At 40.1% G+C, this 23,632-nt stretch overlaps 1 protein-coding gene across 1 annotated transcript in view; it reads right to left on the reverse strand.

Moving 5' to 3' along the window:
- Positions 1-7,288: 7,288 nt before the first annotated feature.
- OTOA (otoancorin) overlaps positions 7,289-23,632 on the reverse strand; it is a 40,537-nt gene continuing 24,193 nt past the window's right edge. Inside the window, 9 exon segments of the mRNA XM_009281598.1 lie at positions 7,289-7,347; positions 7,920-8,009; positions 9,187-9,379; positions 11,284-11,381; positions 12,426-12,562; positions 12,964-13,106; positions 14,519-14,674; positions 18,786-18,973; positions 22,536-22,665. Coding sequence (XP_009279873.1) covers positions 7,942-8,009; positions 9,187-9,379; positions 11,284-11,381; positions 12,426-12,562; positions 12,964-13,106; positions 14,519-14,674; positions 18,786-18,973; positions 22,536-22,665 — 1,113 coding nt within the window. The 3' untranslated portion in view covers positions 7,289-7,347; positions 7,920-7,941.

Here is a 23,632-nt window from a genome sequence, read left to right on the forward strand (position 1 = left end):
TGAGGAGCGGAGTCCTCGCTTCGGGTCCCGCGGTACCGAGGGCGGAGTAGGCCACGGTCCCTTTTTTGCCTTAAACTCTTCAGAAGCCCTTTTAGATGAATAAATTTGAGGTTCTTTGTTAACTGGCAGTAAGCGGAGAACAGAGTTGCGCAGCCATGAGCGGCTCCTGCGCGGGTGACGCTCCGGCAGCACCCCGCGGCCCCCAGCGCAGGCAGATGGCTGTCAGTGAAACAAGCACCCGGAGCGAAGGGGAGAGAGGAATTGCCGTGTAGTTCCGCCACCAGGCAGGGGGCTGGCTGAGCAGCTGATACTACATAGCTGTTGTCACGTTTGTGAAAACGAGCATTGACTCGATTCATGTTTAGTAGCCCAAGAGAGTATGCAAATCTTCTAAGAAAAAAACCAGTAATTATTCCTTGCAACAATAAGGCTTTGCGAGTTAGCATGCTGCCTCTTTGCAGTCCTGAATCCCTAAACCTGAAGGACGGCATCACCATTATAGTTGTCCAGTGTGCAGTTCAAAGAGGTATCTCCTCTTAAGCAGGACTCAATAACTCACCAGTGTTCCCTGTCAAAAAAAAAAAAACCAACCCAGAAACAAACAAAAAAACCCCAAACCACAACCAAAACCCCCCAAACAATAACAAAGATAGGAACAGCCCCACAGGAATGGGATTTCCAATGGCTGTGGAAAATAGGTAACAGGTTATCCCAACTAAACAGTGGTGCTTTGCTTTTTTATAGCATCACAGAAAGGGTAAGTTATGTCTTAAAAATCTCTTGGTTTACATTATTACACCAGGTGTTTGAGGAAATAGCGTAAGGACGTTACTGTTACAGAATGATGTACAGAACCATGTACAGAAAATTTCCTACAGCAGAAGGTTATATATTGTTTGAAAATTTATGGAAAAGATCCTAACTGCAATCTTTCACCTTCATGTTTAAAATGTAGCATAAACATTGAAATCTTTAAAGGGCTTACATATTCCCCAAAAGAAAAGAGAACTGATTAGTACCTCCTATTGAGTTTATCTTTTTCTAATAAGTACTCACAGTGTGGCAGAAACAAATTTACTTGTTTTCAGAGATTAGGAATCAAAGCCTGTTCTCTTAAATCACTGTGTTTACAAGTACAGCAATACAACTCCTTGACGAGCCCCATAGTATCTCTTATCTTACTCTTACAATGCCCTAAGAGAAGAGGTTATATGTTACATTGTAAAAGTTTAATAGATTTGAACTCTAATAGACTAATTATTCTAAACAGATATTTAATAACTTTCAGCATCAAATAATGTTTGATGTAATTACCAGTAAGTTGCCTACTTGAGGACATGTTTGGAACCCAAATCCAGTACCTGGAGAATTTGTACTGAAGATGACAGCGTTCGGCAGAACTCCCCAGGTCCATGGTATAGACTGCAACAGTGGGGAGAAAGTGCAGCTACGTAAGTACAACCTGTGTGGCTGCAATGCTGTGGCACTTCCATCACTATATATAGGTGTAACAATAAGGTCTGAAAGTGCAGTTCAGGTCTTAGAGCACTGGCTGAACTAGCTGGATTAGCTGTTTGACACAGGCTTGACTGAAACACGTACACTTAGTATGTTAGATGTAAACACTTCTAAAAGGATGAATACTGAAATAAAAGTAGCTAATAAAAACACTGACAGGTGCATAACTGGAATCTATTTTAATAGATACATTAAAGGCAGAGAGCTGACATCCCTTCTCTCAACCCTTTTCTCAGTTCACGCAGGATATATTCAGAACTTGTTTGTGATCTAAGTTGTTTTCTGACATCTGATTAAATGTTGAAACACGTCAGGCCCCAGTTAAAGATGACCTAGGGCAGCTTTAGCTTGTGCATCAAACCAACACATGATTTTAACTATAGCAATGGCTATTCTTTGATAAATCAACACAGTTCTTTTCTACACAATGGTTAAAAATTCTTGGGGAAAAGAGTACCAGAAAATATTATCCTGCTGTACTTGTGACAGATGAGTATTTTCCACTATTTTCATATTTCTCCTCTAGGAATTTACTCCTGGTCTCTCTTCTTTTCTCCTTGTCCCCCAAAGGGAAGATACTAAGTGAGATTCTGTTAAATATTTGTAAGGCTAAGTAATACCAGCTAAAACATTAGAAGATAAATGTTACGCTGTTGCCGGCAAAGCAAGAAGTCCAGCAATCGCAATTCCTCCATTTAATACTGCAATGTATAGTCACTTGGATTGTAAGCTCTGAACATGCCTTGTGTTCCTGCATCATGAGGGCAAGAAAATCCTCTTATTAATCTGGATCGGAAAAGCAGACTGATGCTGAACAGGAAAGGGCAGGAAAAGACGTTGGCTGCTTGCTACCCATTGCAGAAAAAATTTAAGACATTTCTGGACTATCTATTTCTGGGTACAATTAAAGAACCAGATGTGAATTTTGATAAAAATATCCTGTGGTACAAAACTGCTACAGGTCCTGATACCAGACAAGGTCAGGTGGAGTATATGAGCTAGTCTCATAATTTCTCTGTTTAGGGACTGAGTAGATAGATATGGAAAGATAGTCTGATAATGGACCAGACACTTTACCAAAATATGAAGTTCTGGATACCTGGATGGTACACAGATTTATTTTGGTCTCTGAAAAGTTTGTCATTTATCTGCACTTTTAAAAGCATGCTGTATAACAATGCACAAAATACTGTTTCTGAGGAACAATTTCAGATGTTCTGGGGTACCGATAAGAGAAATTTAACTTACATTAGAGTTTATATTTATTCTTCGCTTTTCTATCCGGTTTCTTTCCTGCCTTACTGGAAAGGGAAGTCAAATCCCTGACCTCAACAGCAGTGGGAGTAAGCAGTCCACAAGGCTGTCCCACATCATATGACACAGGAGAGAATATTTTACTAATCAGGACTAAAAGGGAGTAAAAAAAGGTTCTTAGCCCTCCTTAGGCCCATGTATCTGCAGATCTTGCTTTTTAAAAAAAAAAACAAAACAAACCCACACACTTATCAAAAACATTTTCACTGAGATAAAGAGACCACATTGCTTAAAGTTGTGTACCAGCCTAGAATATCAGCCTTTTTTGAGGGGGAAAAAAAAAAAACCAACAAAAAAAAACAAGAGGAAGAGATGATTTGAAATTTGACTTCTACTTCTCTCTAAGGAAGACGGCCTATCACAAGGGAACAAGGTACCACCAGTTTAACAAGTTCATTGACTGATATGCCCTAATTGGCTGCGTATACACTCGGAAGCAGCATGTGGTATCCATACCCACAACGCAGGAAGAGCTAGAATACCAGCAAGTGCACTATGGCCAATGTTACGGGATTACCTGCTCAAGTGACACATTCCAGGCGACAATTTGATTCCTTGCTTATTTGTGAGTGTCATTTGAGTTAGTCTGACCTCTCCATAACCTCAGGTGCGTTTGGCTGGCACACCTGGGAGGCACGTCTCACATCTGCTTCAACGTGGGCAGAAAATGGGACTCTAACAAGGTCCCGGTCTAGTATGATGGGACTGCAATCTATGTTATGGGAAAATAAATCAGGTGGTGATGATCCAAAGATAGGCACAGCAGTCAAGTGATAAGCTAAATCTGCCATAATGCAGTACATAATTGCCTCTGGAGTATTTGAGCAGATTATACAGAGACATAAAGGGCTTCTTAACTTTAATTTTAAAGAAGGATGCCATTTTTTTTTTTAAAGTGCTATCTTTAGAGCCTCACACTGATAGGAGTTGGTTAGCTCTGATGTGACAGATTGAGACCACTGGGAGTCAAACATTCCATGTACTGTACAAAACCTGACAACAGCCATAATGCCAGCTTTACAGGGACAGTTTTCAGACACTGTGGATGGGTAGTTGTTTTCTTATCCTCAGGGATTTAAAGATACCAGAAATGTGGCATTTCCTCAGTACCAGGTGGTAGGGATATTTTCTCCGTCAGTGATCCAGAACTAGTAGCCCCTTTCTCTTTTCTAAACACTATTCTGAATATAAAGGTGTCAGGCCCTGAAATAATAAGCCAATAAAGTATTTCTTCCCATCTGTTAACCCCTTAAGAATCCTACGTCCAATCAAATTAATTAAATGAAATACCTCCTTGTACACACTGCTGGACAGGACCACCTGTCACATGGTTCACAACACTCAGAAGAGCTAGGCTGACACCAGAGTTATGTCAGACTGTCAACAGTCGGATGTATATCCTGCAGTATGTACGGCAGTGCCTAGCAACCATCAGAGTAGTCACAAGCGGAGAGGAGAGCTGCAATTCTCACAATATGCGGATAAGAAAATGATTGTCATGATACATATTCAACAGCAGATTTATGCATTAATCTGATTTTTTTTTCATTCTCAAATGTAAATGTTAGAACTAAAAGGATATAGGAAAAATTAAGCTTGGTTTAAACAAATGTTACCCACTTCTACAACAAACAGCAACATTTCTTTAAGGATCAAAGAAATCTTTATACAACATTTCTCTGTAGTATGTTCTTCTCTAAACTCTTGATGGTGGGAAAAGAGAGGGACCGAGACATTTTTCCCATGAATGCATTCCAGTGAAAGTGATCATGTGCATTTTGTATGTAATATACATATGCACAGGGGACAGATCCGTATGACTAGCAGTATCCTATGGCATGGATGCCTGCATTAAGGGGTTCTGTGGTTTGTTTCACAGGAGTAAGAAGGAAAGTGTACATGTTTCAGTTTCCTCTTAGCAATGGAAGTGTGTCAGATTGTGAACGGATAGCAGATTACACACCATGCATACTAGCGCTCTCCATCTCTTTCTCTCCTTTCCATCTATTCTTCCAACAGAAATTCAGTTTCAACAGTTTTGAGGGAGATGTCTCATGAATCACAGTTTTTGTAGAATGTGTTTTTCTGTCGGTGACCTTTACAAGAGGTACACTGGCAAAAGTAAAATTGCTCTTCTACAATACTCACCATCCAAGATGCTCACACCATCTTACGAACGAAATAGGATTTGTAATCTTGCCATGAAATAAGTACAACATTAAGTGGGTGCTCCACATTTACCCTTCCTACACTGCTCTTGTAAGAAATAGATATGTCTTTGACCAAATGTAAATGCAATGCCAAAGTTAACATAATTATTAATTTAATAAAATAAATAAATAATCAAGGAGTTCAGCTATTTAAAAGCACTTGTGCTTGAAAGAAATTACAGCACAGATGGCACAAAACAAAGAGCTCGCTCCTGCTCCAATTAAAAGCTAAACTCTGACTCACATAATTGCAGGTGGAATCACTCCCAGGTACATTGACAGAAGAAGATCATTTTCAGCTCATAGAGATTTTTGAAGTGCTTGGTATAGCTAAGTCACGTATCTGACAAACAAATAAACTGGAAACTCTGACTGTCATCTTGACTATGAAAATATTCTTCTGCATCTTCACTGAAGTGCACACAGAATTCAAGTCAGGCAATTTCTAGAAATCAAACAACCTTTTAGTACTTTCACATCTAAATGAGGCAGAACTTTTTAATGTGAAAAAACAGATAAATCTTTATAATGTATTTGATCCATTGAAGCATTTTTTGGTTTTAGTGGGCATTTGCATGTATTTGCTGGGATTGATAAAACAATTTTTTTTCTATTTGAATAGACGTTGCAATCTACTGTTCACATGCAGAAAAGGAAACACAGTGGGAAAAGCTGGAATTTTATCGTTAACATTAGAGAAAAAGGTGCAAGGCAGTTTGCAGCAATAGTAGTTCCTTGCTCATAAAATGCAAAACTAAAGCATGTAGTATTATCTGTAACATCATGTCACACTTGCCAGGGTTAGTTATAGGCAAAGGCAGTTCCTAGAGCAGCAGATTGCTAAAGGGGGAGAGGGAACAGGAGGGGGTGAAAAACGGCCATGCTCACACTGCCTACTTTGCCAATAACAAAGCCCTGAAAATCAGGTTGGCTCCTGCTGCTGCAGGAATTACAGAATATATGGGACTGTGGTGGGAGCTGTTATTCCCAACAGCAGCAACAGCTAACACTCACCCTTCCCCCAGCAGCAGCAAAAGCAGCAAGCCTCTTCCCTCCAGCTCTCCCTCTCAGCCCCACTCCTATTGCTTCCCCACCTGTAGCAAAATTTCAATTCTGCTTTCAGTGCTGAGAAGCTAGATGTAATGTTTGCCATAAAGAAATACAAATAAAAGTTTGAAAGGTATTTACTACAGTACAGCCCTAAATGGCAAAGCTAAACTTTTAAGTCTATGCACTGCCTTTTTTAGTCTAGAAAAGATAAAGACCTTGCAATGGCAAAATGCAAAACTGTACCATGCATTCTTGGCGTGAAATCATGTTGAATGACATCAAAATGTATGTTCACATGCGGAGGGTTTTTAATATATCTGTTTTTCCATTGTTTAAAATACTGAGGCGTGGCATGAAAAACATTAGACACGTAAGCCATATGTTGATAAAACACGCGAAAATATTTGTAGTTTATAATTATGAGAAATTCGTTATTATAGAGCTTGTGGAATGTACTGGATTGACAGTCCTAGTAGTATGTAAACCCAGTGAACAGTTTTCCCTTACTATTCCCAGGTGTACACTTCAACCCTGCCTGAAGCAAAGGGACTATCTCGTGATGAACATAAGCAGGTTTCCATGGTGCATTTTTTCACATGAAATACTAATAGTATTGCCAATGCCCTCTGTGTCAACAGCTCTGTGGTGAATGCATACAGCATGGGGAACTACATTTCATACAGGTGCTTAAATTATAAGAACACATCATCACTTCTTATCTGAGCAGGATTTAAACCAGCAGCCCAGAGATGAAGTTATTTTATTCCAACAGCAGTAACTTTTAGTATGGTTTCTACTACGTCACACAGAAGGATAGCCTCTGTCCGGAGGAATGTACGCTCAAAGTATAAGAAGAAAACCCAATAGATGGATACAATAGCGTGACCAAATTAGCCAATGTAAAAAGCACTGGGTACAATATATCAGCCTCCAAATAACGGTCACCTGCTACCTGTCCCCTAGGTCATTCAGGCTCCTCCCTAACACGTAAGCATATCTTTCAGTGATTTTCTCATGAAACAGATAAGCCATTTCCAGTTTTGAAATCTGTCTGAAGTATTTGGAGGGATCCTGTGTTACTTGTTAATGGTAAAGGTAGGGAAAGGGGATACTTCACATCATGATGGCAGATGGAGTTGTTGCTTTTAAGAAATTAACCACTTTGCATCCAGGCATCTCAGAGCCCCTTGATTCTACTACTCATGCTGAGCTGCAACTCTTTATCTCTAGCATCTCCTTTGTAAGCTCTGGGACACTGAAAATCAAAAAGCAAAGAAAAATACTAAGTCTTTTGACATGCCTTGATTTGCTGTCTAAAAGACTAAGTAGAACACTTAAGCATTTAGTTTGCTTAATTGGAATTTATATCTTAAGCCCACCAGTGCTCTCATTAAATTTTAGCCTGTCAAAATTGTAAAATCCAATGACAGTTAATGGCAACATTCTTTTAACTGGGGATTATCAAAGTGGTTGTAGAATAAAATCTTATCAATAGACAGGAACAGGGAAAATACAGATTAATACCAACAACACGTTCCAAATAACAATGCAGTAATGGATTGGTGTTACATGGAATTTTAAATATACTTTTGTTAAGGTTGGCTTTACAGTAAAGATAAGATAAAGTGCTTTCCCCTTGATTGGATTCTAAAATAGTCTAACAGAGGTACAAGACACCTTTGTAATACAGAAATATTATTCAGAAATTGTTACCTCTGTATTCAAAGCAGGAAGGGGGTCCCACAGCCCTTCACCCTGTGTTGTTCACTGTTACAGGTGAACTATGTTTCTGTTATAAAGCTACCTCTTACTGAAAATATAACTTACCTCAAGCTTAACAATTGTGGATTCAGAAAGGCAGGTGCAGTGTAAACACAGCACACAACCAGATGCCCAAGCCACTCAAACAAGGAGCACCTGAAAAGCAGATAGCATTATGTCTTAGTGTCACGATATAGTTCAGGTCTAGTACAGTCTTATCTACAACACCCCAAAGAGGTGCAGCAAATGCCAAGATTTGAATCCTAATTACATTCAGCGGCTGAAAAGACGACACCGGTCAGAATGGTCACTTCCAGTTTAACATACACAGCTCTGAAGAGAAGCATTTCATAGGGGTCGTACTCACTAGAGATAGAAATAATGAACAAGAAGCTCAAGAACTCAGGTGATCTTTACCCAGAAAACTCCTCCCTTTGGCATATCTACAGAGGGAACAGGTCACCCGCATGAGGGAGCTGGGCTGACAGCACCGCTCAGGTGCTTCTGGGAAGGTCTGCTCTAATTCCAGCAAGGGCATCATAGCAATTTAGTCCCCCTTACTCCTATTTTAGCACCTCAACATCCCTCTCTCTTCTTCAACAGCTTGTGTCTCGCTGGTGTCACTGGAAGCAACAATATTTGCTGTCTGATAGGGATAAGTTCTCAACGTTGGCTTGACTATGTACAAACTCTCACTCGTAAAACGTACATTAACAAACTTGCAAGCATAAATTGCCCAGAATAAACTGCAATTTGGAGAAGTAAAATGTTGAACCTCTGAAGCATAGGTACTACTAGGCTTTAATTCCAAATAGGATGGGAACAGCAGGAAAAACTGTTCAAGGGGTCCTACAGTCTGGATAAAGACACTAATCCACCCCAGTGCTACCTCCTTTCCCACTGACAGCTCTGCAAACAAGGTTCTGCTGCAGATAAAGGCTGTGATCTAAAGGTCCAGAGATGGAGGGCCCTGCCTTAAATTTAGGCAAAGAATATGGGAAAGGAGAGGGAAAAGCTCACTGTTTCAGACTACATTTTACACAAGCTAGTGCTTAGCATAGTGTAATGCTACTAGTGGCATATAGCTGCTAATGCCATCTGACAACGTTATCTCTTGCTGTGGGTAAATCCAACAACATCCTTGCTGTTTGTCGGGATGGTCATGGTCAGGCATGTGATTTGAGGCATGAGTTAAAAAGTCGATTAGAAAATTCACTGTAACCCACCTTCAAAATACAGGTCTGATCCTGGTGGGTGTTGCAAGACTGCACACCCCACTGGTGTGTGTGTCCTTGCCCTCTAAGCAGGAGGAGGGAGGAGTGACTCTACTCACCACTTGGAGCTGGGGTTTGCACCGCCTGGGTAGTGCTTGCACTGTTTTGTGTCTCTGGGGTGCTTGTCCTCGCTCCGTCCAGCGCCAGGTGAAGGCTCTGGAGCTGCGAAGCATTCAGATGCTCACGCTGCAATCTGGTAACCATGGCGGCATTTTCAGGGCCCAGGTTTGCTATTTGTTCTGGGGACAATGTCTGGGAGGAATAAAAGCCAGAAAAATTGGTTTAGGCTGTCAATTATATAAGGCAAGTAAGGAATCAGAAGTCAGTACTGTCTTGCATTTGGAATGAGGGGAAGTAGCCTTTAACATTGTGTTGCTATAAAAGAGCTCAATAGAGCTTAAAAAAAAAATCCTCTGCATTCATTTACTTCGCTGACCGCTCATCTATCTTTCACCTTTCTCTTTGCTGCTAGGGTGTGACAGCTTGAGAACCTTTCTATGCTAACACTGTATTGGACACTTCTTCAGTATATTGCTGGAGTTTAATTTTCCAGCCGCTTCTTTTCTGATTTGTTCAAAGACTGATGACATTGTGCATCCTCTTGTGTTTTCATTTATTTCTTCTTACATCTGCTCCCAAGAAACCTCACTTGAACCTACATATGACCTTTGATTAGAGTTGGCAGTAGAGCAATGAGATGAAAAAACCCCATGCTTTAAACTCATTATTCATTTTTCTCTTTTAGCTTGAAAATCTTCCAAGTTTGGTCATATTAAAACTTGTGTTTAAAAATGAAACATGGTAATCATAATCTTACAGTAATTATCTTATATCACATAGCAATTAACTAGTTTGTAAAGCCTGCATGTATTGGGCATGCTGGATTGCTTTGATTCTAGTTAACATTCTGCAGTCACAAGAATTTTAGCCCTCCTACACAACAAGCCTTCTTTGCTGCAACAATCCTGCATCCAGGTTCTACTTTAGAAAGACTAATTCCCCTTCCAAGTAAGTCAGACAATGGAGCAAACCCTTCCTGATTTTTCATTGTCTACCAAATGGCGTGCTCTTTTAAACCGAGTAAACTCATGTAAATACCTACAGGTTCAGAAATTTTGAATTGAGCCTCTTCTTAACTCAATTAAGTTCATAATACAATGTAATTTTTCATAAATCAAAATCTGAATAATGTATACAGCCATAAAATGAAGATATAAAAAACCTGTGTAAAAACAAAATCTGCTTTGAATCTTTCAAATACAGAAAACTCTTCCAAGAAGGTGCCTGTTATTTGTTAAGCACATTTTGTAGTATCATTACTATTATTGCTAACAAAAATGTATGCTATTTGAAAGAAATTCTACAAGATGCCATAGATCTTCCGTTTTGCCTGTTTTTCAAAGAAATAGTTTCACTAAGGACCTTTCAGGATTATCTAAACTGTCAATGGTACTGTGCAGAACAGTTAGTGTTCAAGGAGTTTTTCTCTTTTATGGAAGCTGACACAGTTAACTATCTGTTTAGCTCATCTGTCCATAAGTACATTGCTTGCCCGAGCATCTGAAAGAGACCAGCCTAGGCAGAATATTAATCTTGTCACTAAGTCAAATAAAGTCCGGGGCAATGAGCTCAAGATCCATGTTCTAATTTCTGGTCCACGTTCAGAGCTGCTGTAATTAGATATAATTCCTTTCTGATCCATATTTGCCTGTACAATCTGTTTTTCAGAGCTAACTCAGGAGAATGCTGCCAGATTTTAGGATAATAAATAAGCCCTTACATAGTCAGCAGAGAAATTTTAGCTGTGATAGCATCCTTGCAAATGTTAATAAACAGAGAAGAAAACTCAGATCTGAATACAGTGTTGGAAGAAAGAGAGTCCATTCCCTGCTTTCTGACACTAGATCTTTGCTTTGTTCTTGGGACACATTCTGAAGAATAAATAAAGCTTGTCTAGTATATTTTATGGGCATCACAAATACAGATGATATAGCTGAAAGTTAATGTTTCAGACTCGTGACTGCCTCTCACTTAACACACCATAGAAAAATTCTTTCTGAAATGCAAAACTGAACTATAAATCAGTGCTGCAGTTTATTTATACTAGAGTAAAAACAATAGAAATTTGGTTACTTCTTCAGTAATTGAACTCTTACTTGGAAAATTTCAGGAGGTATATGTCTTATTGCTATTGGCTGGAAATATGGCATCAAGTTTTTATCAAAAGCTTTTAATTCATCCTCATTCAAACCACCTAAAAAAAAACAACAATAGGAACAGAACTCAGTTAATATTCTTTTTACTAGATTTGTTTTTAGGCTAATACAAATTTTAAGCATTTATACAAAATATCCAATAAATTATTTACTTAGTGCGTTATGGAGAGAGATACTGGTTCTTTTTTTGGTTTGTTTCTTTCATTATGTTCCAACATTACAAATCATCTGACCTTAACCATTGGTATGGAATGTACTCTACCTGAGTTACTTTAGCTTGGAAAAGAGACAAAAGAGACAATGATAGAAATCAATAAAATCAAAAGCAGCATTATTAGGGAATGCTTGTTCGCGGCCTCTTCTGATGCAAGATTAGGGAGCATAAGCATGCAATGGGAGTTACTTAGTTACTTCTTCACCCATTAGGTACTTACAGTGTGGAATCATTGCCGCAGGCATTGGGGATACTAAAATTTATGAGAGTTCAACGTGCAGTTAAACGATCACAGGGAAAAAAATCCATGAACAAGTTTGTGTGTGACCTCTGGCTCAGGAAGTCTCCGAGGCTGTGAGAGCACTCTGGAGAAGTACCACTCCAGGCTAACCCTGCTCTTTCGCTCTTTCCTGGGCAGCCCATTCTTTCCACTGTTGGAGGCAGGATGCTCAGTCAGCTAGAGCACTGCTCTGACCCAATCCAGCCACTCTTGTAGCAGCACGGTTCACAAATAGCGACTGGGTCTGAAATCCTGGTTGGTTTTGCCCTCCTTGACTTAATCTTTCCAACTTACAGGACCCGAATGACTTCAGGCGGTGCTCCCCAAAGTTGGTTTGAGCAGATTCAGAGAACCTTATGGAGAATACCATGACTTTTCCTTAGTGCTAATGAAATTGCTGGATGTCCATTCCTGCAGGTGACTCCCCTGTTCCTTAGTGCTAATGGATGTCCATTCCTGCAGGTGACTCCCCTCTGGAAGAAATGTCTTTTGCCAGTCTAGAAAAATGCACTGCTACATGAATCTGTCTCTTACTGCTTAATAACAATACTTCAGAACCATCACCATCTGAAGTCTGAATTTTGTTACCTGCTATAGTACCAATCTCCTGTAAAATAGAGCCGTTCCAGCTGGTAGCAGTACTAAATACAGATTCTGTCATCTTCTTAAATTGTCTCAGAACAGGGGTGCTACAGAACAACAGCCCAATCCTTGCAACAGCAGCACTGCAAAAGGCAATAAGGTTAACGTTATATGCTGCAATTACATGCAATACTAAAGATGCCTGGAATATACTTAGTCTGCTGTAAGAAGACTGTAAACCCATTTTCAAGTTAAAATCTATGCACACAAATTGCATACAAATGTTTAATGCTTTGAGCAAAAAACTGAGTTTCTCAATGCAATACCTAAATGGTGGGATATAAATGGCAGAGGAAATCTAAAGTCGAATATATTTTAAACAACCAGTGTACGCCTTCCATAACAGTTATTGCCTTTCTAAAAGCATTTAAAATGTAAAAAAGTGTCCTTTTGGCTCTGGAAATCTTGAAGGAAAACAAATTACACAATAAATTTTATCAATAGAGATACTAAGAAATATTTCATTAAGTATCAAATGCAGTACCTGAATTCAGCAGTCCTTATGGACATGATCTCTGTGGAGTTCAGAGCACAGAGAATAGCTCCTAATCCAACTAAATCAAAGCTTTTCAGTGTACTGATCGTCTGGCCAGAGTCTTCTAGAAAACCTTGCAAAATAGATCTTGCCTACAAAAGCAGTAAGATTATCATGCATGAACAGAGTAAACATAACTGAAGGTTTTATTACTAGAAGCTCAAAATTTTACCAGAAGCTACGGACCATATATAATCCTGAGCCTCCCCAGTGTAATTAATTGGAGTTTTGCCATGGCCTTCAGGAGGAGCACTGTCACCACCTACATGTGACACTTAAACAAGGGCACTGTTACACAACCACTTCCCAAGTGCAAGTGAGTTGAAAGCACTCTGTACCTCTTCTGCTGGGTCACAAGGAAACACTTCACCAGAAGAAACGGGCGTTGAAGCGCTTAGCAGAACTGCCCAATTCAATTACTCAAGGGATCAATATGAAATTTTTAGTTTTCTAATACTCAGGTTGTCTTGTCTTATTTAAGTGTCATATATAGGTGGCAACCTGTGTTTAGGATTAATTTTCAGACATGAATTGGTACCAAAATGCCTTTGCAAGCCTAAGTCATTTAGGATGGTGCTCATTCTAAACTAACCACTTAAAAATTGCGTGTCTAGCTTAAGCCTGTCACCAAGGCATCCTCCAAAGTCAGTGAAAGAAACAAGCATCTTCCAAGATTTCCTAATCCATCCACAATGCTGAGCCTCAAATGACTAGCTTAAATTAGCTGTCTAACTTTTAGACAACTGAAGTTAGGCAGGATGAATCTCTTTTAACTAGCTATTCTTACTGACAGCAGGAAACCTCAAAAGCCTAGTATTGTATAAAATCCTCCCAAGTGCTTCCTTCTGGTAGTGCTCTTCAGAACAAGGATCTATTAACCAGATTTGTGATATTCTGCCAAAGCTGGCTGCAACCATGCCAGCATCTGTGCAATCAAGGAGCCCTGATGGTATGGGTCACACAGTCAGAAGTATGCTGCCAATTGCATATACAAATAAAGGCTTTTAACTCTTATTATGAAAGTCCCACTGGCATAACTAGAAGTTATTCAAGGAAAGGAAGATGAGAGGAGCATATCTGCTAATAACTTAGGCTTCTAAGGCAATGGCTGCTGGGGTTGGTGGGGGCACACTACCTCTTCAGTGATTACTCTTAGTTAGGAAGGGCTAATATCTCCTAGCAGCGGTGTCTATTATGGGGCCAGTGTGAGAGGAGGGGCTGACCTCTTTCTACTACTTAGTGGGCAAGTGCTAAAGAATACACTCGTCACGACCACAACTAATATTGATTGATGTCCTCTTGGCCATCTCACTAGGGAAGCCAGCAGCCAGGCAGACATCAGTGCTGACCTACCTGACCACTTTCACTGGGGTCAGAGCTGCAGAAAAGCAGCAGGGAGTAGCGTGGATTGCTGTATCTGTTTCCTAGGCAATTCCAGGACTTCAGTCCCAAAGGGCATGAATCCAGAGCCTTTCACCAGGAGTACATTCAATAACATACTTACCTGGGTAAGAGTCCATTCTGTTTGCTGACTAAGTACAGAAATGGTGTCGATAGAATGCAAATCCAGCTCTTCAATTTCATGTTCGGTGAGTGCCAGAGCAATGCGGCCCAGGGAAACAATATGATAACTCTTCCAGTCTGGCAGCGATCCCCAAACCTTTAGAAGAGATTCATTAACATCTGTTAGATCATTATGAATCTTCCTCTGTATACACCATTCTCAAACCCCTTGGTTTTAGAAGTCCCAGTACCCAAAGTATGCCTCTTTGCACACAAAAGGCAGAGCTTAGGTATTGTGAAGGATTTCGAGGTTCTACACTCATAATGGTTAGTTTATCTAAAAATGCTGCAATTTGTACAGCTTGAGCTTGTTGATAAGTCAGTGCAGGGACTGCTGGAAGTGTTGCTGAAGGAGCAAGTACCACTAAAACCAATAAAAATGCAAGTCTGTGCTGAGATCCACACTGTTGCACCACTACCGTGAAAGCAGCACCTGGACTACCCAGGGTTCTACACCAACTGCAATCGCTCCGGTGGAGTGACTTTAAATTGCTTTTGTGACCAGTCATTCTGGCTCAGTCATTGGCAAGGAAAGCAGAAATCAAAGTAGAGAATCGGGTAATACAGACAAATAGCCAATTCCTAAAGTTCTGATTTCTCGTTTGCGTGCATACGATATTAAAAAAAAAACATTTAAATGTATTTGTACAGGTACAGTTAAATCTGCAAAGCTCTGTAAAAACAAAGAAATAAGCAGGAGCTCTTCTAAACCAGTACCAATGTATTTAAACTGACAAATTCCACTGCTTTTAGCTTTACCTGTGATATAGTTACAGTGATTCAAAAGCTGTCACAGATCAGCCCTAAGAAAATTTTGATTTCAGGAAAAGGTCTGCCTGAATAAGGAATAATGAAAGTCTATCAAGAGCTGAATTTGCAGAGGCTAGAACTGTCAATTACAGTTACTTGGAAATGATAGAAGACAGTAGTCAGTCGTCAGTATCTCTCAGGATGTGGCCAACTGTCTTTACAGAAAAAAGACACTGGGTTTTGGCTGCAGGAAGTGACTTGAACTGTACAGGCATACATAAAAAAAAAAAAAGGTCCCTTTAAAGGTCTCGTACTCCAGCAACTTTGCTTTATGTCAGCCAATACACGACAGTTTTCTAGGACATTCTAGTACGCTGTGCTGCTAACTCCACACAGAAAAATAAAACTAAAAGCCCAGTCCTGGGCTAAGTTGATCGTTTGTGCTGTCCTATTCATGGAAATATTCATTCCATTTTCAGGATAGCTACAATTTAACTTTTGTTCAAAAAATTAGAAAGGTCAAAACTAGTAAGGACTTGCTGAAGGAATATCTCTGCAGTTGCCTACTAAATAGTGTTTGCACCTTCAGATACACATGAAGCTGTACAACCTGCATAAAATAAAGAAAAAGGGCCAGATCTCTGGAATAAGATACTCCTTACACAGAGTTGCAGACTATCTGCTGTTCATACCAACGTGCATATCCAACACAGAACAGCCTCAGGACTGCCGAGGTGCTTTTCTCAACTATGACCCTCGGGTTAAGGATTTGTTTAAGAGATGCTTTGCTGGACCTGTACCTCCTGACTGAGTTTCCACCAGATCTTTTATGTTGGTTTTACGATGTCATAAAGAAACAGAAAAAGGGTCTAAGCCTGGGAAATTTTAATCTTTTCCAAAGTAAATAGATAGTAAAAAGCATTAGCCCAATTTTAAAGCTCTTAATTGTCTAGCTTAAGAGATACAGGAAACATATGCAGCTAAAAATGTCATGTGTCTATTTCCTGATCTAGGTCATGAACTACAGAATTTGAAGTACTTCATAAACAGTATTATCTGACAGTGCTGGATGAAATCTCAGACATAATGATATAAATAACACAACACGTGAAACTGAAACACTCCTTTGTCCTCATTCACCTAGAGACTACAGATCCATACATCTGTTACTATCGCAGAGCTTGGAGACCTTCCACTCACAAGTGAGCTAAGCTTCTTACTTTCATTAAGACACAATCTGATAACCAGACTTTTTGAATTAGTTTGGGACCATGAGTAGTATGCAGTTTCTTTTAGGGGAAATCAATCAATTTAGGAGAAATTAAAGCCGGCTTAATCAAACCTTTAATCAAAGATGCCCTTTAGTTAACAACATAACAGCATCTTATGCACATAATTTCAAAGAGCTTTGCCTGTACTGTCTGATTTCTCATGCTTCACGTTCAGTGCAACACCACGTTGCATTTTGCAAATTAATATATAGGAAGTCTGTCTTTGTCTAGCAGCAACCTGTCTTACAAACACTCACACAGACAGAATATACTTTCATTCAGTGCACTACAGATCTGTGTATCTTTGAATTGAATATAGCTGGGATATGAGTGTATTAACCTTGTTGGCAATTTCTCCACAACAGATATCACTCTGTAAGTATACCATTATGTTGCACTGCTGTAAAATATTTTAGTTCTCGCTATCTCAGATGAACACTGTTTTTATTTTCTTCTAGGATTATTTTTTTTTTCCCTTTTCCTACCCACATGTCTCCGTGCTGACACAGGGAAGCTGTCTTGGGAAGAATGCATTTGATACAGTGGGCTGTTGTCCTACTGCAACAAGGCAGCAGAGACAGAATTGCAGAGAGTCACCATCTGCTTTCGGAAATCTGGTTAGTGCCACTTCTCTTCGAGTACCTGCAGTTCAGGAGTTTTAAAAGCTGAGCTTCACTGCTAAAAACTGCACTGTTGGCCTTATCTACCCAAAAGTCATGGTCAGCTCCACTACTCTGGCTGTAGCTGCTGGTTTAAGGAGATGCTGCCCAGGCCCACCTTGTCCCCTGCTCCTGCTTTCCTCCAGAGGTCACAGCCCTCTCATCTCCAAGCATCTGCACTCGTATTACTTGCAGCCAACTGCACTTGTAGCTGCTTCCTAACCTCATTCTGTCAGAATGATCTGATGGAGCCTAAAAAGGACTTTTAAAACGTTGGATCATTTTGACAGAAAGGGATTACAGAGTAGCTAGCCATGCAGAGATGGAGGCAGAGAGCAGATAACCTCCAGCAGATGCTGGTGCCGGGAAGCTGAAGATAGGCTGGGGATGGTAACCTCTTCACCTCTGAGTTTTCTGCAACCAAAACAACTTGTCTTACTGCACCCTAAGGCTTTTTCTTGCTGAAACAGAAGTATGTTTGGGACACTACCTGTTCCCTGGCAGTGCAGGCAACCACAAAGCAGCAAGAGGAGGTCACCCCCAGGGAGGAGTGCAACACCGACAACAGGGATGGAGCAAGGTCTGACTTCTCTCCCAGCCCACAGCTGGCCAAGGCAGTGCTGCTCAGAGCCCAGACACCCTGCTGATGCTCTGCCCCAGACACAGCGTGCTGAACTGCACCCAGCACAGCACTCTGCCCTGAGTACTCTAGCACAGATCCTGCGCTGCAGTGCTAGACGGGCAGAAGTTTTAGTCCTGGCCTCCTGCACTGCTGCTGCAGCATGGCATCACATATGGGCTGAGCCCAGGGCAGAGACCTCTCTGAGGAGCTCAAGAGGAGCTGCATTGCTGCACTCTGAAAGAAAGAGGTGCCAGTGGTGCTGCAGGAGCGGTGATGAGAGCTGAGGTTAACAGCCCTGTTCCTCTCCATGAATCTACAGCCTAGCAAAGATAGAGGTCTTCTCTCTTCTGTGTTTCCGTAACTTGCACTCACCAGTAACATCCTAGTAAAGACAGACTAAATGCATGTGGGTTTTTTTCCTCCCTAAAATTTCCCACTGATGGGTTTTTCCCTGCCTGTGACAAGAAGGTGGGAGAACAAGCTTTGTTCAGCTAATAACAGTCTCTTCCAGTCAGTCTGGTTTTACACCACTGTAAACTATATTTAACATTGATGTAGACAGTTTAACACTGAGCTTAATTCTCAGCAGGCCAATCAACAGCCTGTAGTACTGTTTGCTGATTTTTCATTTATGAAAGAAAAGTGAGAAGGAAGCAACTGAAAAGCAATTCAAAAGTAAAAGCAATTAAGTTTTTCAGCTGCCAATAGCTCAGAACTACTTGCCTGTTGACTCTAAAGCAAGGGCAATAGTCTTCTATCACCATCTTACATTATTTTTCCAATAAACAATAGATATTCTTGCAGCAGTAGTGATATTGCCATAGCACAGTTATTTTAGAACTGCATAGGTCAATAAAAGCAAATCAAATTATGGATTTAATTTTCCTTCACAGACAGGATAGTTACCTGCTTGGCTTTTTCCTTCAAGGCAATAAGCTGGGAGTTGTTAAAACCTGAGACAGTCCCAAGAAGTTCCACATTTTTGTCAAAAGTCCCTGCATCCATGCATTTCAGTTCCTGAACTGACCAAAAGACATTTGCTTCTGCTAATTTAATAATTTCATCTGAAGAAGGAGCTCTGGTTCCCAGGCAGTCTGGAAAAAAAGTCAAATAGCAAGAGTTTTCTTCAAGGAGACTGAAAAAAAGAAATCAAAGCAATACAGAGATTTAAGAGGGTGACAGGCTATGAATTAACTGCAGCTTATGTGATATCAATAAATTAATTATCTTGCAATGAAATAATTTCTTTAAATATTTACATTGTTAACATCCTGGATATAAAACTAGAATTTGCCTAACTTGCAAGAAATGTTATATTCTTTGTCCTCCAATGGCAGTGCATGCTGGAAAAGAAAATAGGAGCAGACATATATTTCAGAACAGTTACAATATAGGATGCCACAATAAAACTAAAATCTGGATGTGTGCAATAAAAGTAACCAATATCTTGTAAGTTTCTTTCAAGACTAATTCCCTGAAGGCATCAAAACCCAGGCAAGGGCTTATTCTGAGGTAAAACCACCATTCGCTGGGAGCCTTGCTTGAGTAAGAATGAAACGCAAATCTTTGGGATGACCTCGGCGGAAGTCTCCATATAGCTATGTCATTGTTCACAAAAAAATGTTGCAGCTGAATAAACTTCTCCACGTTCAAACAGCACAGATGTGAATCCAGCTCAACAGGAAAGTAACAGACATGAGAGGTCCTTTTACTCTGAAATACCCTGACAAAGGCGTATGTCTTATAAGACTTGCCTGACATTTAAACAAGGTGAAGACAGAAGCTGGATGTGTCAGACAAGCACGGTGCTTGTTCTTTACATCAAGCATGTTGTTAAAATGTCAGGATCTAGAGAGGGCTGTTCACTTAGAACAGAACTGTTTGGACAGACAAACTCCATTTAAAAATGTGATTTACGGTGAGGCTCTGGCCCTATGCATGATCAAATGACACAGTTTCCATTGTGTGTTTTAACAAATCCTGGTCTTTGTTGGCATAATCTACCTCTAATATTGATGGAAAGCAAAAATTAGAATCCTAAGGTGGTTGCTTACTGTTCTCTCTCCTGTCACTAATTTAGGAAAACCTTATTAAATAATTACCTAAACCAAGTAATCCCTACATGTCTTCAGATACGGTCATTACCAGTAAAAAGCAAGAATTTCACAGATGCTGTGTCTGAGCTAAGCTCCCCCAGATAAATAAATTAAAGCGAGGATGTACAAAGTAGATTTGTACTTTGAAAGGAGGCAGAGGAGGGATTTATTTGAATCAAAGGAAGCTGCAGTAGTGGGTAGAACACTGAAAAGATTGAATCTGTTGAGCAAACGAAAATGTTGTTCAGCTTCCACTGTACCAGCTGATGTTCTGCTCTCCCTTTACACCGCCCTCTTGTGAAGCTGCATTGTTTCACTTTCCCCTGCTGCAAAAGGTCAGCTTTTATCATGTAAATACTACCCATCCAGACACAATGCAGTTCCCTTCCCCAAGTCATGAAAACCTAATATTTTGTGTTCTTGGAAAAAAACATTGATTTTATTCTTTGTAACACACCAGATACATTGGCACGATTACAGAGGGAAATCCTAATTAGACTCCTGGCTTTGCTTCCTGTATCTGATCCTACTTCACTCTTCCTTTTGCTATATAATCACATTTAGTTTGTTGAAGGACATATTATATATATAATATATTATAACATCTCAGTGCTTGAGGTAAGCAACTTGAATTCTTTTTCCAGCACTGCCACTGCTTGCTGGTAGCATCTCGGACACACGGTTCCTGAGTTTTGCCTCGTATGTTCCATCTTACCTTAAGCACCACCTTTGTTTTTATCTTGATGTAGACATAGATGTAAGAACTCTGTCCCTGGTAATTGTTACTGTTGTTAATATTAGCTCAGAACTGGACTGTGGGAAATGTAAAATAGCAGGTTGGTAGCATGAAGAGCATCAGTGTTATTCTAGAGCCATTTTCATAATACCCAATTTTCTAGTGATTTACAAATCAGTCATAAAACTTCATTCCTTATTGAAACCACCATGTGAGTTGTGTGCAGTTGATAAGATTATGTTTGGTAACAGAACTTCAATAGCACACTTGGACTGCAGAAGTATTTCTTAGACTAGCACAAACAATCCTTCAATTTTTCATCTCCCAGACTCCCCCCCAGCTGAACTCATGCACCCTGAGTGAAGAATGAAAAGCCTCCATAGCTTTAGAGCCAAGTGATCCTTTGACAAAGATCATTAGCTTCACTGGCAGGTTTATAATGGTCTTGCAATGAAGATGAGACAGCTCCGCAACTGCACTGGACATGAGTTAGTCTGATTAGAGAAGTCTTCGGGCTTCACGTTGTTGTGATCCAGAGGCCTAAAAAAGCACACATAAGGACACAAGCATACTGAAATACCTGATGCTGAACCTTTAGTCCTGTGGCCTGTGTCTAAAGAAATATGATTTATGATCTGATGGTTTACTTGTTCAAGGAAGAGTGAATTTCATGCATACAGATGGACTAATACTCTGCTATTCCACCAGCTCGATTCTGCTTTTTTAGAGCATGATAATTGTGTAATGACTCCTCTGATCAACAGAGGTCATGGTTTTTTTCAGGCTATGCAAAAATACAACTCTGTAGAACATCCTCTGTCTCTCTCTGTGTATGGATACAGCATTATCAGGAGCAAATTCATTCCCAGGGACACAGTCATCATTCAGAGTTGCTGTTATACAAGCAGACGGATTTCCATGGTGCCTCAGGGCTTGCTGAGAGCTTGGACCTGTATTCTGTTAGGCAGAGAACCAATGGGGAGGTTTTCAAAGACATAAAGGCAGACGGTACCAAACTCCTTGAAATTGTTGGGGTCTAAATTCCCATTAGTGCTTTCAAAAGCCTCCCCCACAGCAGGGTTGCTTTCCATGGCACAGGATGGCATAGCTTAAAAATTCTGCCTGGGTGAATTTCAAGTAAGAGAAAGGATACAGTTATTATAATAGTAGAATATAGTCAAAGTATGTACCTTATACAAAGAAAATGATCCATTTGTTACCAGAGATTCTAATAGATTAGTTTGGTTGCTAATTAAAATACCTTTTAGATTATTACAAACTTTGTCCGTTTGGACAGACAAAACACAGTGCCACCAATGTCAGATTTAAGAACAGCCGAGTCAACATATGCTCATGTCTGGCAAAGGATTAACTATGTGCAATCTTTTGGCACAACAGTAACTTGTCACCTTCACAGCTTTTTAATTCAAGGATTTTCACTTAGATTACAAAGGAAAGTAAAAATAAACAAAAAAGTAAAAATAAACAAAACCCTCTAATTCAAATAGTTCATCTTTTTTCTTTGCGCACTCAGGAACATTCCAGGAGATGTTTAATCATACAATCCTGTAATGAAATTAAGTGTTTCAGCAATTGGTCAATGCATGAGACAACTATGGGCAACAGAACGAAGACTCTCACTGTTTTTGCTAGAAGTCTGAACCTCTTCAAGTTACTCAATGCTTTACTTTTTATTTTCTGGCTTCTCAGAATGTATTTGATGACAAGGTGAAACAACAAGTCTGTTTGAACTGCACCATCACAGCCCAAAATGGTACCATTGTAAATCTGGCACTTCGCACAGATACCAGGTGAAATACTGACCAGGTCTGCTGAGAGATGATTCAGTGTTGGCAGTGGCATTGGAGACAGATTCAAATACAGTTGATAGAAGCTCTTCAGCTGAAGAAATTGGTCCAATTGTCTTTGCTATTTGTAAAATGATATCGGGGAACTTCAAAGGGAAAGAAAGAATAAATAAGACTTCTTTCTCCCTTTTAAAACAAATCAATTTGCAGAGAAAGACTTGTGCAGACCTCAGCAAAGTAGGGGTTAGTAATAGCTCAGCCTCCTTCCTATTTGTGCAGATGTTTCAGAAGAGGAGAGTAAATTGGCTGCTACTGAAAGGTCAACAGAATATGTTCGAGGGGGAAAAAAATTAGAAACAAAGCAAATTCTGAGTGATTCTCCCTCTTGTATGCCCTCTTAGCTTCTGGCAACACCTGAGCACTGCCTGATTGGAGTCTGTGTCCAGACCCTGCTGTAGCAATGAGTTCCACCATTTTAGTATGTGCAGTACGGAAAGTACTTTGTTTTGTTTGCCTTAAATTTGCCAGATAAGTGTAAGAATTGAGGATAGGGACCCAATTAAATTATGAGAAATAACTTTAACCTGTTCACCTTTTTTAGGCTTTTTTGACCTCTCTCCTCCACCTTGCTAGACACCTTCCTTTTAGTTGAAGAGTCCTATTCTATTTGGACAATTATAAGCATTATCTCCTGAGGAAAAGTTGCTGACTGTGCTCACATATTTCTGCTGAAGAATGAATTCCTCATTCCAGTATATTTTACTCCTACACATAAAAATTATAAGATTATAAGAACTAAAGAGGGCAAAGAAACTACAAAGTGCAATGCTGAGTCTATCAGTTATTGTTATGTGTGCTACACTGGCCCTAGGGCAAAGGGCCACATGAGTAAATGCTAATTTGATGTGTTCAGGCCCAGTCAGCATGGGTTTATGAACGGCAGGTCCTGCTTGACTAACCTGGTCTCTTCCTATGACAAGGTGACCCACTTAGTGGATGAGGGAAAGGCTGTGGATGTGGTCTACCTAGACTTTAGTAAAGCCTTTGACACCGTTTCCCACAGCATTCTCCTGGAGAAACTGGCTGCTCATGGCTTGGATGGGCATACTCTTC

Source organism: Aptenodytes forsteri, unplaced genomic scaffold (assembly GCF_000699145.1).
Source record: "Aptenodytes forsteri isolate BGI_AS27 unplaced genomic scaffold, ASM69914v1 Scaffold84, whole genome shotgun sequence".
NCBI classification, from domain to species: domain Eukaryota; kingdom Metazoa; phylum Chordata; class Aves; order Sphenisciformes; family Spheniscidae; genus Aptenodytes; species Aptenodytes forsteri.